This window comes from Orycteropus afer, unplaced genomic scaffold (genome assembly GCF_000298275.1).
Source record: "Orycteropus afer afer isolate SDZICR_OR568_19922 unplaced genomic scaffold, OryAfe1.0 scaffold00188, whole genome shotgun sequence".
Lineage (NCBI taxonomy): Eukaryota > Metazoa > Chordata > Mammalia > Tubulidentata > Orycteropodidae > Orycteropus > Orycteropus afer.
Genome location: NW_006921775.1, coordinates 4697393 through 4717769, shown reverse-complemented (window position 1 = coordinate 4717769; position 20377 = coordinate 4697393). Strand labels below are relative to the sequence as shown.

At 40.3% G+C, this 20377-nt stretch overlaps 1 protein-coding gene across 1 annotated transcript in view; it reads right to left on the bottom strand.

Annotated features, from left to right (window-relative positions):
- Positions 1-5775, bottom strand: part of SLC25A36 (solute carrier family 25 member 36) — a 38425-nt gene extending 32650 nt beyond the window's left edge. Inside the window, exon 1 of the mRNA XM_042781871.1 lies at positions 5753-5775. Coding sequence (XP_042637805.1) covers positions 5753-5775 — 23 coding nt within the window. The remainder of the gene's footprint in view (positions 1-5752) is intronic.
- Between the last annotated feature and the right edge of the window lie 14602 nt (positions 5776-20377).

Here is a 20377-nt window from a genome sequence, read left to right as displayed (position 1 = left end):
AGCTCAGGGTGCAGAAGAGTATGACGGGATGGACACTGGGAGGAGGTAACTATAGGGAGAAGTGGGCAGGGAGCTGCAGCGTTGTAAATTTTGGTCAATGTCATGAGACAAAGTATACGTGAACTGCTGTATGAAAAGTGAATTTACTCTGTAAATCTTCACCCAAATCCTAAAAAAAAAAAAAAAAAGAAGAGAACAGCCAAGGGTGATAGTGGAAGAACATTATTCTGTTAAGATTTAAAGTCCAGAAAGGGCAGTTTCTAGTTTTGGATCTAATGAAACTGTTCAATGTGACTATATCTTTGCTATGTCCATATTAAAAACCAAACAGTTTTGACTCTAACTCATGGCAACCCCACGTGCGTCAGAGTAGAAGTGTGCTCCAAAGGATTTTCTTTCAACAGCTGATTTTTCAGAAGCAGATCACCAGGCCTTTTTTCCAAGAGGACTGCGTGAAATTGAACTTCCATTCTTTCAGTTAGCATGTGAGCACATTAAACCATTTGTACCATCTAATACTAATCTAATAAGGGCGTCGTGTCCTTATTGGAACACAGAACTGTATGTTCTTAATGAAACTAATTGGATCAATGTTCATTGTAAAAATTTTATAGGTAAATTTTAAAAATATGAGAAAGTTAAGGTTGTCTAATGAGTCAGGTAATCATATAACTATGCACTGACTTTATGGAATATTTAAGAATTGTTTTAACATAGTTATCACTAAGCAGCTTTACAAAACATTTAAAACTATTCTGTATTTGCCAAATTACACAGTAAGTCAATCAAGTCACACCAGGAATTGAGTAGACCACAGACACATTTTTAGCCTATTAATAATATAGCAGATGCTAATGAAATGAACCTTTTGGAAGTGTACACTGTATAAAAACTTTCAAGTGTTGCTTCTGCTTGTTGCTCACTGTAGAGACTGAGATAAAAAAATTCTGGCATGTCAGGGGTTCTAGGTACTAAAGGGCCTTATGGACCCCTTGAGGAAAGCAGTAACTAAACGCCAGAATGGAGAGTTTTTTAAAGCCAGGCATAGTGCAACCAATAGACTGGGTTTTTCAAAAAAGAAAAAAAGCACAAAAAACTGCCAACAGGTCTTGTAAGAAAGAGCAAGGCCTCTCATGAGGGCCAAAGTCATAGCAACACAGCAATCAGAAAGTTGCAAGTGGGGAAATATGTAAGGGAAAAGGGAAACTGTAAATATGAGTTGCAACCAGATTAATTTCAGCCATGACGGCAAGAATCATAAATCCCTATGTCAGGTGTATAGCTGTAATAAATCAAAAAGAACACCAGCTAGATATCCCCGAGCCTCTAAACTACTAGATCCAGTTCCTCGTACTTAAAAGGACTTCAATTAACTATACTCTGGTGAACTTAAGTGTCTTAGTTTCTAAGGGCTGCCTTAACAAACTATCACAAACTGGGTGGCTGTAAAGAAAAGAAATTTATAGTCTTGTAGTTTTAGAGGCTAGAAGTTCAACTTCAGAGCATCTGGCTTTCAGCTCAAGATCCTTTCTGGTGTAGCCTGAGGTGTCCATGGCTTGTAAATGGTTCCACACGGTCCCTTCCCTGTGTGTCTGCCACTGTGCCTTTTCTGCTCTTTTTATAAAAGAATACTCAGAATTATGTTTATGACCCAACCTATGTTCCAACAGCATACTAAAAGAAAAACTTTATTTCCAAACAGGTCACATCCAGATATACAGGGGTTAGGACTTCACCATCTTTTTTGGGGGACATAATTCAATCCTTAACACTAAAGCATACAAGGATCTTGCTAGGGAGAGTTGTCAGGGAAAAGAAACCAGGATTCCAAGATAGAGTACCTTGGAATTGATTGTTAGAAATATGTCTTTGATTTTAACTTTGTGAGCATGTATGGAAAAAGAAACTTGTTTCTAATAGGTAAGGCAATTTTATAAAAGGACAAAATGTTTTCTGATTGAGTCTACAATATTTTTCTGTGTTTGTTAAATGAGCACTTTAGAAATATATTTTTGTTAACTTGAAGCAAACCTATTTTGTCAGACAAGTGTAATGGTTAGCTTTCTAATGGAAAATGAGTACCTGAAATATTTTGTGATTTTTTTCTACCTAAGTAATACTTCACTGTAATCTGCTGTCTAGGGTACCAGTCAAATTCAGAACTAAGTAAGATGAACAACAAAGGGAAAAGACAACCCCTACAGATTGGGAAAAAATTTTCAGGAATGATATATCCAATAAAGATTAATCAAAACATTAAAAAATTTCTATAACAACAACAGAAAAACACAAGTAATCCAATCAAAAAATGGGCAAGGACTTGAAAGGGCAGTTCACCCAAGAGGATATTCAAAGGACCAACAAGCACATGAAATGTGCAATGTCATTAGCCAACGCATTCCATAACGTGGATGGATCTTGAAAACATGCTGAGCAAAAAAGGACAAATATTGTATGATCTCACTTATATAAAATAAACAAATATATAGAAACCAAAGATTATTAATGGTTACCAGAGTGGGAGAGAGGGGTAAGGGGGAATTTTTGCTTAGGTGATAATTGAGTTTATGATGTTATTGGTCATGGGATAATTTGAAAAAGGTTAGTGACAATGGTTGCATAACATGAAGAATGTAATCAATGACAATGAAATATACATGTAGAACTACTGAACTGGTAAACAAACCAACCTCAAAAGAAAAAAAAAAAAAAAGAGAATCCAATGAACTAAATAATGGATTTCATTAAAATGTTAACCACATTCATAAACTTTGTTCCTGAAATTCTACAAAAACCATTTAGAAGTCTTACCAAAAACTGTTTCCCTGATTAAAAAAAAAAAAAAAATCCACTGCCATCAAGTTGATTTAGACTCAGCAACCCTATAAGACTGAATAGAACTGCTCCATAGGGTTTCCAAGGCTGTAAATATTTATAGAAGCAGACTGCTTCATCTTTCTCCCACAGAAAGGGTGGTGGCTTCCATCCACCGACCTTTTGGTTAGCAGCTGAATGCTTTAACCACTGTGCCCTAGAGCTCCTTGTTTCTCTGATGTATTTATATAAATATTGCCTCTGAAACTTCAGTGTTTGGGCAAGAAACAACACAAATTATTAAAATGGTGAGGGCACTGACAATATAACATTAATCCACAGACTAATTTATGACAAGTCAGATGGAAATAATAGTGGTGGAAAGTTACAAGCCCCCCCCCATATGTAGTATTTCTTATGCAGAAAAAAATTTGACAAAATACTATTTTCAATGCTAAAGCAAAAAGAAAAGACCAGTAATACTGGGAACAAAGGAAATAAAAAAACTTATTAGCAAACATCTTAGGTAAACCTGGTTTTCCTCTCAAGACTCAAGATGCAGTTATATAATCTTCACATGAATTTTATAAAGAAAAATAGTAAGACATCAGGTTTAGGACTACAATTCACTATAGATACAAAATATGTTGAGGGTAGGTTTAGTAAAAAGACAGCAGTGGTTCTTGACTTCCATGCAGGACACTCAGGTTCCATTCCTGCCAAAGCATCTCATGCACAGCTCCTACCCAGTTGTCAGTGGAGCTTTTGGACTAAGAAGTACAGTGATTCAAAGTCTGGCAACCTGCTTTTAAAACAAATGAGCCAATGCGGGACTGTAGTCGCAGGAGATACCAAGCTCAATTGGGCATAACACACTACACGAAACATTGCTCCACCTCCTACTTTGGTGAGTAGCAACTGGGATCTTAAAAGCTTGCAAGCAGCCATCTAGATGCAACGATGGGTCTCTCCTTGTCCAGAGCAAAGAATGAAAAAACCAAAGATGGAAACAATGAGTCCTGGCTACTGGTACACCATGCAATCCACAGCCTATGCAACTATGAGACCAGAATAACTAGATAGTGCCCAGCTTCCACTGTCAACCACTTGGAGGGGTTCTATGAAGGAGATCCTGGATAGAGAAGGAGAACAATGTGGAATAAAACTCAAAATCATTTGGGGGAGGAAAAAAAAAGGGACCAGGTTTGCTGGTCTGATAGAGAGCCTGGTGGAACCACTGAGACTATGGCCCCTAGCTGCCCTTCAGGTCTGGAAGTGAACCCACATCTGTGGATTCCAGCCAAACAAAAGACAGGCATATGAGCTGAACATTTACCTGAGGTAGATACATTCCTTGGAGAGAATGATCATGGGAGAAAGAAGGGCTGTATATGCACAGGGAGACAGTTCAGGGGGCAGGAGTGCATGGAGGGATGGACACAGGGAAGAGGTAACTATAGGGAAGAAGTGGGAGGGGAGCTGTTACATTGGGGTAAATTGTAGTCAATATCATGAGACAAAGTGTATGTGAACTGCTGTATGGAAAGTGAATTTGCTCTATAAACTTCCACCCAAATCACACACACACACACACACACACACACACACAAACCAGAGCCAATGAAAACACATTGTCTATTTGCTGTCTCCCATTTCTCTCCTACTCCAATCTCACTCACCACCCTTCATGGAAACTGCTAATCAAGGTCACCAGAGACTTCCAATTGTTAAACTCAATAATTAACAACTCTCAAAGCTCACCTTAATTGGCAGTAACACATGATAGCTGATCACCCACTCCTTCCCAGATACTTGCTTCATCTGGCCTCCAGGACATCATAATCGTCCACTCCTAAGTGTACTTTATTGGTTCCTCCTCTTCTTCTGATCTCATTTGATAGAGTCCCTAGAGAGGTTAGTCCTTGGTCCTCTCTCTTCTCTATATGTATTCCCGTAGTGATCTCATCTAGGGTAATGGCACTATGTATCAAGGACTACCAAATGTTTATCTCTAATCCAAACCTCTTTGCCAGCACCCAGCCTAATATATCAGCTACTTAAACAATTAAGTTTCTTGACATTGCAACTTCTGATTTCTCCCCCTTAATCCTGTTCCATATCCATCCTGGGCACATCTTAGTTAACAGCAATTCCATCATTCAGGCTGCCTAAACCAAAAACCTTGGAGATATTTTTCACTCTTTTTCTCACACTCTATATATACAATCTATCACATATCCTGTCAGCTCTGTCTTCAAAATATAATCAGAATTCAATCACTTCTCAAATTGTCTACTACCTCCAACCTGATTCGAACCACTATTCTCTGTCATTTGGATTGCTGCAATAGCCAGTCTCCCTACTTTTGCCCTTGTCTCTTATATAGTCTATTCTGAACAGAGCTGCCACTGTTCTCTTTTAAAATGTCAAAATCCTTAAGGCTTTACTACTCTGACTATACATACATGACTCGTTACTGTGCCCCTACCTGATAGTGTTTTAACTGCTTGTTCCTTCTGCATGGCTAATTCCCTTTTCTCCTTCAGGTCTTTGTCCAAATGCCACTTTCTCAGTAAGATCCATAACCATTCCCTTATTTAGAATTGCAATGCGCTTCCATCATTTTCCTTTATCCTGTTCCATTTTTTCCTTCTTCTCCCCACAGTACTCACTACCAACCAAAAAAATTCTATGACTGATTTACTACGGCCATTACTTTTTACCTCTCTCCTCCCATCAATTCCTTTTCAGATAATTGTGGATATTCTTCTCTGATACTAGAAGTACATTCTTAAGGTTAGTTGCAATGTGGAATCTAAACTGTATCAATGAACTTTTCATACTGTTATGTTAAAATCCATTGTTCTTTTATCCTGAAATGTTTTATCCATGAATGACTGTAACATCATGCTCTGACATTTGAAAAATATTGGCTTACTGGGTTATACAGGTCTCCCACATGTTGACACATTATACAATATATATTTTAAAAATTCCACTTCCTTACTTTCACATCAGTGATCTAGTTTGGAGACATAGGGTTTTTAAGATGTTAACAGCTAAATTAGTGTGAATCCTAATCCTAATCCCTTGAGTGGCCTCTTATAAAAGAGGATTGGAAAACAGACAGACACAGGGTGAAGACAGATATCAACTGACTATGGAGGCAGATGAACCGGTAAGTAATAAAAGTTGCCAAGGATTGCTGCCACCAAAAACTAGAACAGAGGTATGGAAAAATTCCTCTCTTAAAGTCCACAGAAGGCATGAAACACTGATTTGGACTTCTAGCCTCCAGAACTGCAAGAAAATACATTTCTGTTTTTTAAGCCACTGATTTTGTGGGTTTTTTCTTTCTTGTTTTAATGGCAACTCTAGGAAACTAAGATATCTCATGTCTTTGTCTTTAGCTATTTGGAGCATGTCAAGTTCATGAAGGTCAATTCAAAATTTTGAAAATTCTAATTTTTGTCTGAAGACTTGAATTTTATCACTGGCAACAAATACTATCAGTTGGTTTTCCTTTAAGTAACAGGTTCACTTGCTTCATTTCCAGAGAAAACGTCTACCAAATATTCCAGCCTGAATAATCATGTCTATCCATTAATCATTCTTTCAAGTAAGAATGGTACTTGAAAAAAGAGGCTATAGTTCAGTTTGAGACTAAAATAATTGCAAAACTACACTTTGGTATGCAGAAGTACTTTATACATATTTCCCATTCTGTCATACAGAATATTAAAGATATGCAGAAAGATTGAAATTTAATAAAATTAATCATTTGCATCATTTCAAGAATATTCTTAAGTGAAATAGACTGTATTTTAACTGCAAGTGCCTAGTAGTAAAGAATACAATGATTACTGGTAGTTGGGTGCTGTTACCTTGATTCATCCTAAGGCATCAACAGTTCTACCCACCTTTGCTTCTGCACTATCAGTGTAAATGTGAACACAGTGAAAAAAGCAAATATTGTGCTAATATTTTAAGAAAGTAGCTCCAACTTTTTAGACCCCTGAAAGGGTCCCAGGAACACCTTGTTGTTGTTGTTGTTATGTGCCGGTGAGTCAGACTCGATTCACAGCGACCCCTCCTTGGGTTGCCGAGGCAGTATCACTACAGAAGTAGATTGCCCCATCTTCCTTCCAAGGAGTTGCTGGTGGGTTTGAACCGCCAGCCCTATGGTTAGCAGTCCAGTGCCTTAAGCACTATGCTACCAAGAACTCCTAGAGGCTACTAAGTCACACTGCTGTGCTATACTAATCCACTTGTAGGAAAATGGTTTCTTTGGGAATATGCTACACCAAGGTAAGTAACTCTTCTTAGTCTTACATTCTATTAGTAGGAATGAAAGAATGCATTTTAGAAGGACAAAAAGAAAGGAAAAGGAGATCAAGTAGGACTAATAAAGAGATATAGAGTGAAGTGGAAAAGTATTAATTACAGTTTTAAATATTCGATTTGTGCCTGATTCTTACAAGAAAGCAGATAGATCATTTAAAAGCAAATATCCATACCAAAATTTCTGCTGAATCAACATACCTGGTATCCAAGTGGGAGTTTCTTACTGAACTAATAAATGACAGAATTCCTGGATGTGAAAATAATTTGGACAATCTCCTAATCTGTGATATTACTTACTACATGTATAAGGCTTTCTCACTATAACTGGAGTGACATTAAAAAAAAAAAAAAAAAAAGGTCATCCAACCAGAAAAATGTGAAAGTTTATTCCTCCACCTGAGGCAATCTCTCATACAAACAGGGGGAAAAAAAAAAAAAAGTGCATTGTCTCTTGGTGGGGATCTTCAGTTGACAAAGTAATGACACAATTTATAATTCTATTAACAGTATTTAACAAAAAGACAATTAACTCAATCATAATATGCATAAGGGACTTAGACACTACACGAGAGAACATGAGAATGACCACCAAATACACAAAAAAGATGTTCAGTGTCATTAACCATCAGAAAGATGCAAATTAAAACCACAATGAGATACCATTATACCTTCACCAGGATGGCTAATAAAAAAAAAAAAAACCCAGAAAATAACAAATATTGGTGTGGATGTGGGGAAAGTGGAACCCTTATAATGGCTGGTAGGAATGCAAAATGGTACAGCTACTGTGAAAAAGTGTGGCAGTGCCTCAAAAAACTAAAAATAGAACTACCATATGACCCAGCAATTCCACTCCTAGGTATATACCCAAAAGATTTAAATCAGAGGCTCAAAAAGAAACTTATACACCAATCTTCACTACAGCACTATTCACAATAGCCAAAAGGTGGAAACAACGTAAATGACCATCAACAGAATATGGTACATACATACAGTGGAATACTACTCAGCCAATAGGAGAAATGAAGTCTTATCATATGCTATAGTATGGAGGATGGAGCTTGAAGACATGCTAAGTGAAGTTAAGTCAATCACAAAAGGGCAATTATTGTACGACATCACTTATACAAAAAGATAAGAAAAGGCACATGAATAGTATAGAGACCAAAATTTCTTAATGATTACCAGGGGTGAGAATGAGGGAAGAAAAGTTTAATGGTGTTGGAAAAATTGTACTGATTAACAAAAGAGTAGCTGCTGAGGTTTGCTTATGTACAACCAAATACCTCATAGATTTAGTTTCTTGGTTTGGAGGTTTAGGGTCATGGTCTCATGGGATATTCCAATGAATTGGCCTAGTAACCTGTTAGTGCTTCTGCTCTACCTCCTAGTTCATTAAAGAATGCCTGGTGTCTTAAAATTTTGCAAGTGGCCATCCAAGGCACAACAACTGATCTCTATTGACCTGGAGCAAGAAGAGAGGGAGTCAGGAATAAGAGAAGGGTAGGGAATTTGTGGCTAATTGCCTCAATAAATTTCCTTTACCATGACACCAGAAGAACTGGATGGTGCCAGCCACCATTACTGAACACTGATCAAAGATTCCATAGAAGAATCCTGATCAAAAGGAGGAAAATGCAAACCAGAATTTCAAATTCTTATGGACTCTGGACTTTCTGAGCTATGGGGGCTGGATGAACTTCTGAAACTACTGCCCCAAGATAATCTTTAAACCTTAAACAAAAAATATCCCCTCAAGTCTTAAAACCAAACAATAGTTTAGCTTAACTAGTGAAAAAGGTCTGTCCTGAGCATTGTACTTTTAAGAACTATCTATATGGGATCAAATTGATAGCAGCAAATCAAAAGATTAGATAGGAATCTAGGGACAGTTTATGTTAATAAGGGAGGAACAACTCAGAAAAGGAGGGTGAGAATGGTTGTACAACTCAAAAAATGTAATCAATGTCACTAAACTGTATATGCAGAAACTGCTGAATTGCCGTTATGTTTTGCTGTGTATATTCTCAACAACAACAAAATAAATAAAAAAAGCTTATCAGCTAAAGTGCATAGTATGGATTCAAAAGGTGTTTACTGAATTGATATTATTTTTCATGTTGATTTTAGTCTTGGTTTCTTATAAGTACTATTTCTACTTGAAAGACAAATGATTAAATTTATAATGTTGATTAAAAAAATAAAAGTAATTAACAATACATTTCAAACTATTTACATCTTCTATCACAGACCAAAATGTTTATACAGGTATAAAAACAAAAAAACAACTTACTGCCCTCTAGTTGATCCCGACTCACAGCCACCCCTCCTTGGGTTCCCGAGGCGGTATCTGTACGGATGTAGATTGCCTAGTCTTCCTTCCGAGGAGTAGCTGGTGGGTTTGAACTGCCAGCCTTTAGGTCAGCAGTCAAATGCCTCAGGTGCCATGCCACCGAGTATAGCAAAAGTTAAATCATATTTATATCTTTTTACAGGCTGACATGAGAGTTGCCTCCATAATTCAACTAACTTAACCAATGACCTTACAAACTCTGAATATTAACTCTGGTAAAAACATGAGACCAAAGGGTGTCTTAAAGAAAGCACGAGTTATGCATGTGAGTATGTCACCCAGACATAAAGTCCAATACTAGTCTATTTCAAATGCTCCTCTTTAATAAAACAGGTAGTAGGTTGTTAGAAATCTTTCTAAGATCCTGATATACACATAAGGAGCTGTGGTGGCCCAGTGCCTAAGGCATTTGACTGCTGGTGGCTCAAAACCACCACCAGCTGCTCCACAGAAGGAAGATGGGGGAATCTACTTCCATAAAGATTTACTGCCTTGGAAACACAATGGAATCGACAGGATGGCACGGTTTTTTGGTTTGATACACACATACTTGAATATGAACATCAGCAGGAAAAAGTTCACAATCCAAAGGCTCCATATTTAAACAATCCCTAAGAATAAATGCCACTGTGAAAGATTACACTTTTTAAAAACATATTAAGAATTTTCATAATGTAATCCAAATGATACCTATGTGTGAAGTCAGCCAGGCATAACAGCCTATAGAGACCTCTTTCCTTTCCCTCTGTGGTTATTAGGAGCTCTGGTAGTATAGTGCCTAAGATACTCGCCTGCTAACCAGAAGGCTGGCGGTTCAAACCCACCAGCCACTCCCCGGAAGTAAGATGGGGCAATCTACTTCTGTAGTAATACTGCCTCAGAAACCCAAGGAGGGGTCACTATGAGTTGGGTCCGACTTGACGGCATATAACAACAACATGTGGTTATTAACTAAAAAACTAAAATTCCTAACTTTTAATCTATATAAGCCAGTCAGGAGTTTTAAAAATAATTAAAATTTACTTTTCTATGACAAACATTCCAAAAATGACTACCCAAATAAGCAATTCTGAGGTATAAAGAATAGGACATCTTTAATCTTAGCAATTCAATATGCTTTGCATATCCACAATGCTCAGAACATAGACTTCCAAAATATTCTACAGAATTGAATTTATGTAATAGAGACTGGGAAGAATCCTTAAAGATCATTTATTCCTCACTGTACATATATGAAAAGCTGTTTGATCTTGGGTAAGTCAATTTTTCATGTCTCATTCTTCCATATTTTGAAGGGGCTGAACTGGATATTTCTACCATTCTTCCCACTTCTAAAGTTTCTCTAAAAAAGAAAAGCAAGGTTTGGTGAAATGACTTATGCAATTACATATAAATGTAGAATCAAGACAGGAAGGGAATTTGTAAGGCTGAACACTTAATTCTGCCAAGTCCTACATACCAGTACCTCACTTAATACTCTAAATAACCTGCACATGCTAGGCTGTTTTGGGGCTCCTAAACTGTTTGTGTTGTTAGATACCCAGGAGTCCATTCCAACTCATGGCGACCCCATGTCTGTAGAGTAGAAATGCTCCACACGGTTTTCAAGGCTGTGACCTTTCAGGAGCAGACTGCCAGCCTTGTTTTCAGGGGTGCCTCTGGGTGAGTTCCACTGCCAACCTTACTACTAGTAGAAAGTGATTAATCGATTGCACTGCCCATATGCTGCCAAAACCCTCCATTCCTGTTCTTAAAGAGTAAAGGAGAAAGGCTTTTACATGTAATAACAACAACTAAGTGATCAACAATCCAAATCTTAACTGGGAAGTTAGTGCAATCGAGTTAACATTATTTTAAATCCAAGTGTAGCCTATTTTTAATAAAACTTGATATATGAATCCTAAATGTAGATTAGTAAAATGAAAGGAGTTACAGCAGAGTCTTAGAGATCATTTTATAGATGAAGCAATGAAAACCAAAGGGTTTGCCCATTTTTAACTCAACTAAAATCGTAGCAAGAACTATGTGGTCTTCTAACTTTCAGGTCTTCTTTTATGATCACTCTAACTACTCTAGGAAATCCAACTATTTGCATGACAAAATGTTTGCTATACCAAAGTATTCACTATAGTAAAATCCACATGGCTAATAGATTTAAAAATGATGTAATTTGCAAGATTACTGGTAGTGAATATTTCAGAAATATGGAAGGCAAGCGTTGCCTAAACTAAGTCTTATGGATGAAAATTAAAATATTGTTTTTGTGAATACTGGCTGGCCCATAATTGGTGTACAATAAATGTTTCCTAAGTGAATATGCTTTGGTAGCATAGTGGCTAAGGCACTTGACTGTTAACCAGAAGGCTGGCGGTTCAAACCCACCAGCCACTCCTCGGAAGGAAGGTTGGGCAATCCTACTTCCGTAGTGATACTGCCTCGGAAACCCAAGGAGGGGTCGCTATGAGTCAGGGCTGACTCGACGGCACATAACAACAACAACAACAAGTGAATATGCTTACACAAGGAAAGGATTACCATAATGGGCAATATATGAATGTCCCACTCAAATCAAGGCACCTTAAGTAGAACTGCGTGCCTGTGATTATTTTAATATTCTTAAAGTGGTCTACTAAAAAACTTTAGGGCCGAAAGAGATACGACTTTTTATATGGCAGAAAAGAGCATCAGCACAACAATTCTACATAGCCATTTTTTGATAAGACTCTCTCAATCCTATGGGAGCTCTGGTAGCATAGTGCCTAAGGCGCTTGACTGCTAACCAGAAGGCTGGCGGTCCATATCCACCAGCCACTCCTAGGAAGGAAGATGAGGCAATCTACTTCCGTAGTGATACTGCCTCGGAAACCCAAGGAGGGGTCGCTATGAGTCGGTCCGACTCGCCGGCACATAACAACAACAACAATCCTATAGATAAGAAGTCTTACTCTTAAAATTGCTGTAATTCTCCAAATAACATAGAAGGAACAAATCTAAGGAGAATATTACACTGTTTCAGCAAAATAGATGTCGCACTCATGTTGGCAATCAGGGAACTAAGACTTTTTAAGGCTTTCTCCTAATCTTGTACACACAGCATAACTATCAAAGCGTTCGACTTCTCCCCACCCCCTGCTTTCTCCTTGAAGCAGAAGAAAAAAAGCAGAGGGTGTGCAAGAGGGTTGGTTTTTATGGTAGGAAGAAAAAAAAAAATCTGACCCAGAGGAACTGCCGCTGTGCACCACCTCTCGAGTCCAGGAGAAGCTCGGTTAAGGGAATTTTCCAAGACCTAGAAACAAGCTAAATCCACTGCGGACACCACAGCCTTCCCCGTTCGTGCCTTTAAACGCCCTGAGGATCTACGCAGGCAGAGCCCGGAAATTAGTGGTCCCAGGTTCGAGGTGGGGCTGGAGCGATGCGAGGAGGCTCTTGCCCAGGCAGCACGCAAGGAAGGCGAAGGAGGCCTCGGCGCCCATTTTGTCCCCGGCCTCCGCACTTCCCGCCGCGTCCCGACGGGAAACGCAACCTACGCGAGGTCTGGAACTACACTCCTCGCCGCGGCCCTGCAGACAGACTAGGCCGCGACGCAAGGTCCTGTTCCGCAGCAACCTTGGGACAGGCGCCCACCCAGCCCCGCCTGCCGCCCCTCAGGACACAGATCCGGCCTCCGCCTATTCACTGCCCTTAAGGCCTGAAGCCTCACACCCAGACAGACATTACTGCCTCAACTTCCCGGGCTCGAGCCCCCTCACCCCTCCCTGTCTCGGCATCACCACACCCCGCCCAGGATTCACAACTCTGCTCCCCAAGCTCCAGCACCCTTATTCCTCCCGCCCGCCTCACCCCTGCCCGCCTGGGCCTCACTTCGTCGGCTCCCCGGAATCCAGCCCCAACACACTCTGGCACGCACCTCAGGGCAGGGCTCTCAGGACCCTCAAAAGCCCAGACCGCACGCCGCCCCCACCCCAAGGCCCTCTCCAGCCCCACCCGGACCGTACCCCCCGGCAAATAGGTGCACCAGCGTGTCCCTCTGGCTCATTCTCTCTCCTGCATGTCCTTCGGGCTCTGAGACAGGGCGCGGATCCGGCCGCCCGCGACGGCCGGCGGCTTCGGTCCCAGACTGAAGGCGCAAAGCGCCCCACTGACGGCGAGGGGAGCAGGCAAAGATGCGGCTGCAGCAGCAGCCGGCACAGCCCTCCACGCCGCGCTCCCACCGCTGCCGCCTCCGCCTCTATCACCGCGCAGGCAACCAGAGTCTAAAAGCTGCACGGTGGAGGGGGTGGCGGTACAAGAATATTAGGAGGACCCGGCCATAAACAGAGGGTTCCATTGGTCCGCGCTTCGATGACGTCATGCGGCTGGCAGGCCTCTTTCACGTGATCGCTGAGGGGTTTCTCAATGAAATGGGCCGCGAGGCGGGGCTAGAACGCGTGCCCGGAGGGTAGAAAGTCATAACGCCCTCGCACCTAATCTGCCGGCCCCAAAGCCTGTACCGGCCTGCGCAGGCGCGCGATTGGGGCTGTGCTCCCGCGGCTCAGGGGCCTCTTAAAAGCCTACTGGGTTCTGCGTCTGCAAGCAGAGTAAGGGTGAGGAGCGAACCTAGTGTCTAATTTACTTCTAAGAAACAGAATTTGTGCATCAGTAATGCTGCTTGCTGGTGTCTGCCTCAGAGTAACACTCGCGCAGTGCATGGTAGGGCCAATACAAGAATACTCTTGGCAACAATGCTTGTAAATATAAGTTGTTGTTACGTGCTGTCGAGTCAACCGGACTCATAGCGACCCCTCCTTGGGTTTCCTAGGCAGTATCACTATGGAAGTACAAATATAAGTAGGGAATCGAAAAGTGGGGCATTGGTGATTCAGTGTTAGAATTCTCTCTTAACATGCGTTTTGCATGGGGTGTCCATGAGTCAGGGCTGCAGCTAACAACAATAGAGAAATAAATTATGAAACATTTCTATGAAATATTATGCAATCATGAAAAGGAGTGAGATAGACCCATATGGAAAAATCTCGAAAGTCATAGTAAGTACAAAAAAAAGCAAATTGAAATAAAGCACTGCTTATTTTAGAAAGCTTAAGGAAAACCGATCTTTAGGCATTCTTCTGACCAGCAGATGGTTCTTATATGTAAACATAAGAATGTCAAAGACTAATAGGAAGAAAATGTTTTATTTTTTTATGACATGACATTTAAATATTTTAGATTTTTCGTCATTATTAATTATTTCTAAGGTTTAGAAAAATAACAATTGTTAGTATTTTCCACCTCTTTGGTCTCATAACTGCCTTTTCACCTGCAATGTTCTTCTACCGTTCCTACCCAAGTGGGACTCTTCAGGGTCCACTTTCCTTCCATCCACTGCCACTTCCTCTATGAAGTCTTCCTTGGTTGCCTAAGCCAGCCGTAATCTTCACCTGCTCCTAAATTCTTGCAACATTTACAGACTGCATCCCACTGGCAAGTGTTCATCATTCCACAGTAAATACTCATCTGTGAGATGGGGAGAAGAGTACCCACCTCATAAGGAGGTTGTGAGGGTTAAATGCATTAAAATATGTTCAAATATATAAAGCACCTATGTAAGTGTTAACTACAATTATTGCTAGTATTATTTTACTGCCTTGTATTTTTAATAACAAAATTGGCAGCCAATATTTCATGAATATTTACTAATGTGCCAGTCTATGAGCCAAATAAATAAATCTTTTATTTTATTAAATTCTTAAACTACCCTTTGAGGTAAGCACTATCCTAATTTATATATGAGGAAACTGAGGTTTAGAATAATTGAGTAACTTGCTCAACATTATCCACTTCATCCAGGAAGAGCTTGGATTAGAATCCAGCAGAATCCGTCTGACTCCTGAGCTTCAGTTCAGGAAGTAATAGCTGGCAAGAGAAAAGAAAATTGGCACCACCTCTCTCAGCCATACTTCCCAAAAGCCAGTGCATTAATATTTTGAGGGTATTTCTTTTCCATAGCAACTTTATTGAGATATAATTCACATACCATACAATTTACCCATTTAAAATGTACAATTTAGTGGTTTTTGTATATTCACATAGTTGTGCAGCCATCACCACTATCTAATTTTAGAACATTTTCATCACTCCAAAAAAGAAACCCTACACTGGTTAGTAGTCATTCATCATTTTCCTCCTCTCCACAGCCTCTGGAAGCTACTAATCTATTTTCCATCCCTTTCGATTTGCTTATTCTGTATGTTTCATTTTGTTGTTGTTGTTAATGTGCCGTCGAGTCATACCTGACTCATAGCGACCCCTCCTTGGGTTTCCAAGGCAGTATCACTACGGAAGTAGGATTGCCCAACCTTCCTTCCGAGGAGTGGCTGGTGGGTTTGAACCGCCAGTCGTCTGGTTAGCAGGCAAGTGTCTTAGCCACTATGCTACCAGAGCTGTATGTAATCGTATATTATAAGGCCTTTTTTTGAGTGGCCTCTTTCACTTAGCATAAGATTTTCAAGGTTCATCAATTCTGTAGCATTTATCAGTGCTTTGTTTCTTTTTATGGCTGAATAATATTCTGTTACATGGAAATACCACATTTTGTTTATCCATTCATCAGTTAATGGATGTGCTGTTTCCACTTTATGAGTATCATGTATAATACTGCTATGAACATTTGTGTCCAGGTTTTTGTGTGGACATATGTTTTCATTTCTCTTGGGTATAGTCCTAGGAATGGGATTGCTGGTGATAATAGTAACTCGCAGTTTAACTTTTTGAGGAATTGCCAACTTGTTTTTCAAAATAGCTGCACCATTTTAGGTGTATTTCTTTTTAGACAATTTAACCTAGTGTATCACATTGTAATAACGTTTAATGGAACTCCCAAAACTAGTAATAGTGGAGCCAGAGTTCTTGTATGCAGTTAACAGTTATTTCAGTAGTGAGCCATAACAATCCATATGTTTCCTTTTTGATCTCCTTCAGATGCCACCGTGGAAGGAAACTCTGCCCCATCACATTCTGGCTGGCCCATTCAAGGTGGGGGCTACCCACTTGGGTGTGGTTGCTGAGCTCATCATTCTTGTTGAGATTCCAGGGTTGAGTTGTCTCTCATGCTTGCTGAGGTTCCACAGCACTGTCTGCCTGCTATTTTATATCTTGCCTTCCTCAGTTCTGGTGATGAAAGTCTGTCATTAAATGATTCCTTCAAGATCAGAGAAAGGTGAGATTTTCTGATCCCTGCTCCCTATACACACACAAGCTTCCAGTTGCTTTTCCAGGAGAATGCCGTTTGGACAAGGTGGTTGGGGCTTAGATTTTGCTTTGGTATCAGACATTCTTTCACTTCCTCCTAATTTCTTACCAACTACAGAGAGAAGGGGGAGCTCTGGTAGCAGAATGCCGAAGGCACTTGACTGCTAACCAGAAGGCTGGTGGTTCAAACCCACCAGCCACTCCTCAGAAGGAAGATGGGGCAATCTACTTCCGTAGTGATACTGCCTCGGCAATCCAAGGAGGGGTCACTATGAGTCAGGTCCGACTTGACGGTACATAACAACATAGAGAGAAGGAGCCCTGGTTGCACAGTGGTTAGTGCTTGGCTGCCAACTGAAAGGTTGCAGTTCAAACCCACCAGCAGCTCCATGGGAGAAAGATGAGACAGTCTACTTCTGTAAAGATTTACCATCTTGGAAGCCCCATGGGGCAGTTGTACTGTGCCCTACAGGGTTGCTAGGAGTCTGAATTAACTTGACAGCAATGGACTGCTGCTGCTGCTGCTTCTTTTTTAATTTTAAAGAAAGATAGTTTGATGGGACAGGAGTCAGCAACCTGATGCTTACTTCAAAATCAAGTATACTCATTATGAAGTTCAGAAGACTGTTGTTCCGTTTCCTGATTGATACTGGCCTCATATTTCTTAACTGCTGATGGGGTGAAGAAACTCACCAAACCAAACCCACTGCTGTTTAGTGAATCCTGACTCATAACAAGCCTATAGGACAGGGTAGAACTGCCCCACTGGGTTTTCAAGGCTGTACATCTTTATGGAAGCAGACTGCCATATCTTTCTCCTGCTCAGTGACTGGTGAGTTTGAACTGCTGACCTTTTGGTTAGCAGCTGAATGCTTTAACCATTGTGCCACTGGAGCAACTTGGTGGTGAAAAAAAGGCCTTAATATCTCTTTTAGAGAACAAATCTCAGATGAAGCACTGATTCAGTTTCTTTTTTTCATGTAGCTTCTATTGGCATTGTAGGTATAGAAAATCCCTGTGGTTTTCAAGCAACATTAGTTTAAAATGATTGGGTAGGTTTGTTGTTGTTGTTGTTTGTTTGTTTTTAATACTTAATGTCTTTTTTGCTATCATAATGGGAGGTTGGGAGAGAAGGTGCTATTTTTATTTTTAATCCAGATAACATTTTGTTTAATGTTTCTTTTCACTTTTAATAAAAAATTTTCAATCCAAACAATACAGAGATGTGTGAAGTAGAAATTAAAATCCTCTAGTCAGCTTCTTTCCTAAATTCCACTCTTCCAGTTTCATTATTTCCAGTTAGGTGCATGTCTTCCTGGATTCTCTATGCCATGAGGGCAATAATCTCAAAGAGCTTCACATTTAGACAGCATTTATCCTGGGCCAAGCATTATATTTATTTGAGATTCAGAGAGGTTAGGGGGTTTGTCCAAGATTATTCAACTAACAAGTAGCCCAGGTGGGTCTAACCAGTGTGACCTGGTTCTAAAATCTGTACTCCTATCCTCATTCTAAGGACCTCTGGTGGTGTAGTGGTTAAAGCATTTGCCTGCTAACCAAAAGGTTGGTGATTTGAACCCACCAGACACTCCATGGAAGAAAGAGGAGGAAGTCTGCTTCTGTAAAGATTTACAGCCTTTGAAACTCAATTGGGGTCAGTAGGAGTCAGAATCGACTTGATGGCAGTGAGTTTGATTTTTCTATTCTCAGTCTACATTACCTCAATCATTTTGAGTGATTGAGAATAAAAGCTATATTTTCTAATGGAAAAAAAAAATACTGTTGAGGGATATAAGATATAATGCCCCAGGCACAATGCGGACTCATATCCAAAGCCCAACTGGGAAGTCACAAGGGGAGTTGCTCCCTAATACAGTGTTCTGGTTACCTAGTACTGTTCTGACAGGAAATACACCACAAACAGGATGGCCTTAACAAACATGGACCACTCTGTGAAACATTTATATTCAGTGATGCTTAATGGTTCTTCTTAGATACACAAAATGATAGCTTATAGTTTATTCTCTTACAGTTTGGAGGCTTTAACTCCAAGTTCAAAGTGCCAGGCTCTAGGGGCTGGGGGAAAGCCCCTCAGCCTTGGGCTTCAGCTCTGCCTCCTGCTCCTGGCCCACTGAAGCTAGAGACTTTTCTTCACTCAGACAGCTGCTGGCTGCTGAGGCTGACAAGCCCAAGATTAACAAGTAAAAAGGCACAGTCCCAATGTTACCAAACCACACGGCAGGCCATTAATTTAAGTCCATTGTAAGTCCCAAGGTCAGCAGAGAACAGCAGGTTGCTGAACAATGGCTGAATAATGACACGACTACATGCAGGGTCCAAGTGTGCCATAAGATAAAGACTATCCCTAAGACTTCTTATCTATAGGAAGCAGACCATATCCCAAAGGCAGCTACTCAGCTGCTTCTGGTAGATCCACCATGGAGTTGATTGCCAGTCTCATCACGGGGAATAACTACCATCAGCTGCCCAGCCACTTAACCAGGCCCAGCCAAGTTGACACACAAACATAATCACCACATACAGGTTTGATCTGCCACTGAACTGCCTCTCCCATGGACCACTCTGTGAAACATTTGTATTCAGTGATGCTTAATAGTTCTTAGATACACCAATCCTCGGAAGGAAGATGGGGCAATCTACTTCCGTAGTGATACTACACATAACAACCACACAACAGACACACCAAATGATAGCTTATAGAGATAGTACTGAACAAAGACAAAGGGCTTTATTAATAAAAATGGGTCTTTACATAGTGAATCAACATTTTGCTTTTTGGGAGCACTATCCTTCAGAGCCCAACTCAGCAGTGTGTCCCAGGAGCCACAGAGGGAAAAAACAGCACAAAACTATCTATTCCTACCTTCTAGGAGAAGAGTAGTAGAAGGGTATGGAGACCTTTGAATTAAGTACATAGATTGCCTTAAGGTAAGGGTGTAACACCCACTTTTTTTTTTTTTTTTTGGTTTGGACAATGCCCAAGGCTTCAACACTGTGGTTGGAGTCAGTAATACAGAAATAGTACCCTTCTTCCCATTTAAGAATCCACCTACCTGCCTTATCATGGAACCCAGCTTTGAAAATCCAATTTCCCTGTTGGCATTTGCATCTTACTTTTAATGTTAATTCTTTAGTTTTATTTTAAAATAATACAAGCAATAGACATGTTGTAAAAAAAAGTAAATGCATAGTCCTAAAGAACATATAATACCAGAAATATGTTGTTAATGCACAAAATAGTCAGGTGTTTTTAGTATTGTCATAAATATGAAATATCAGCTAATGAGATAGTCGATCAGTGAGGAGTAGGTGTGTATGTCTGTGTGTCTGTGTGTGTGTGTATCCACCATGCTAGGTACCCAGTGAGCCTTTTCAATCTGAAAATCTGGGATTTGCCCTTGGAATTTCACATGTTTTAGTTAGGGTCTGTTAGCCCTCTGAAGCCAAAATGTGTACTCAGTATTTTCTTTCCCTAGCAGCAGCTGGTACCGTGTTAGCTCTGGATCAAAACTCTAGGAGCAGGGGTCACTGGTTGTAGTCTTCTGCTTTGGCAAATACAGGGCAAGAAGCAGCACCTAACAAATATTTGGCCAGGAAGAGAGTGATAATAGCTTCATT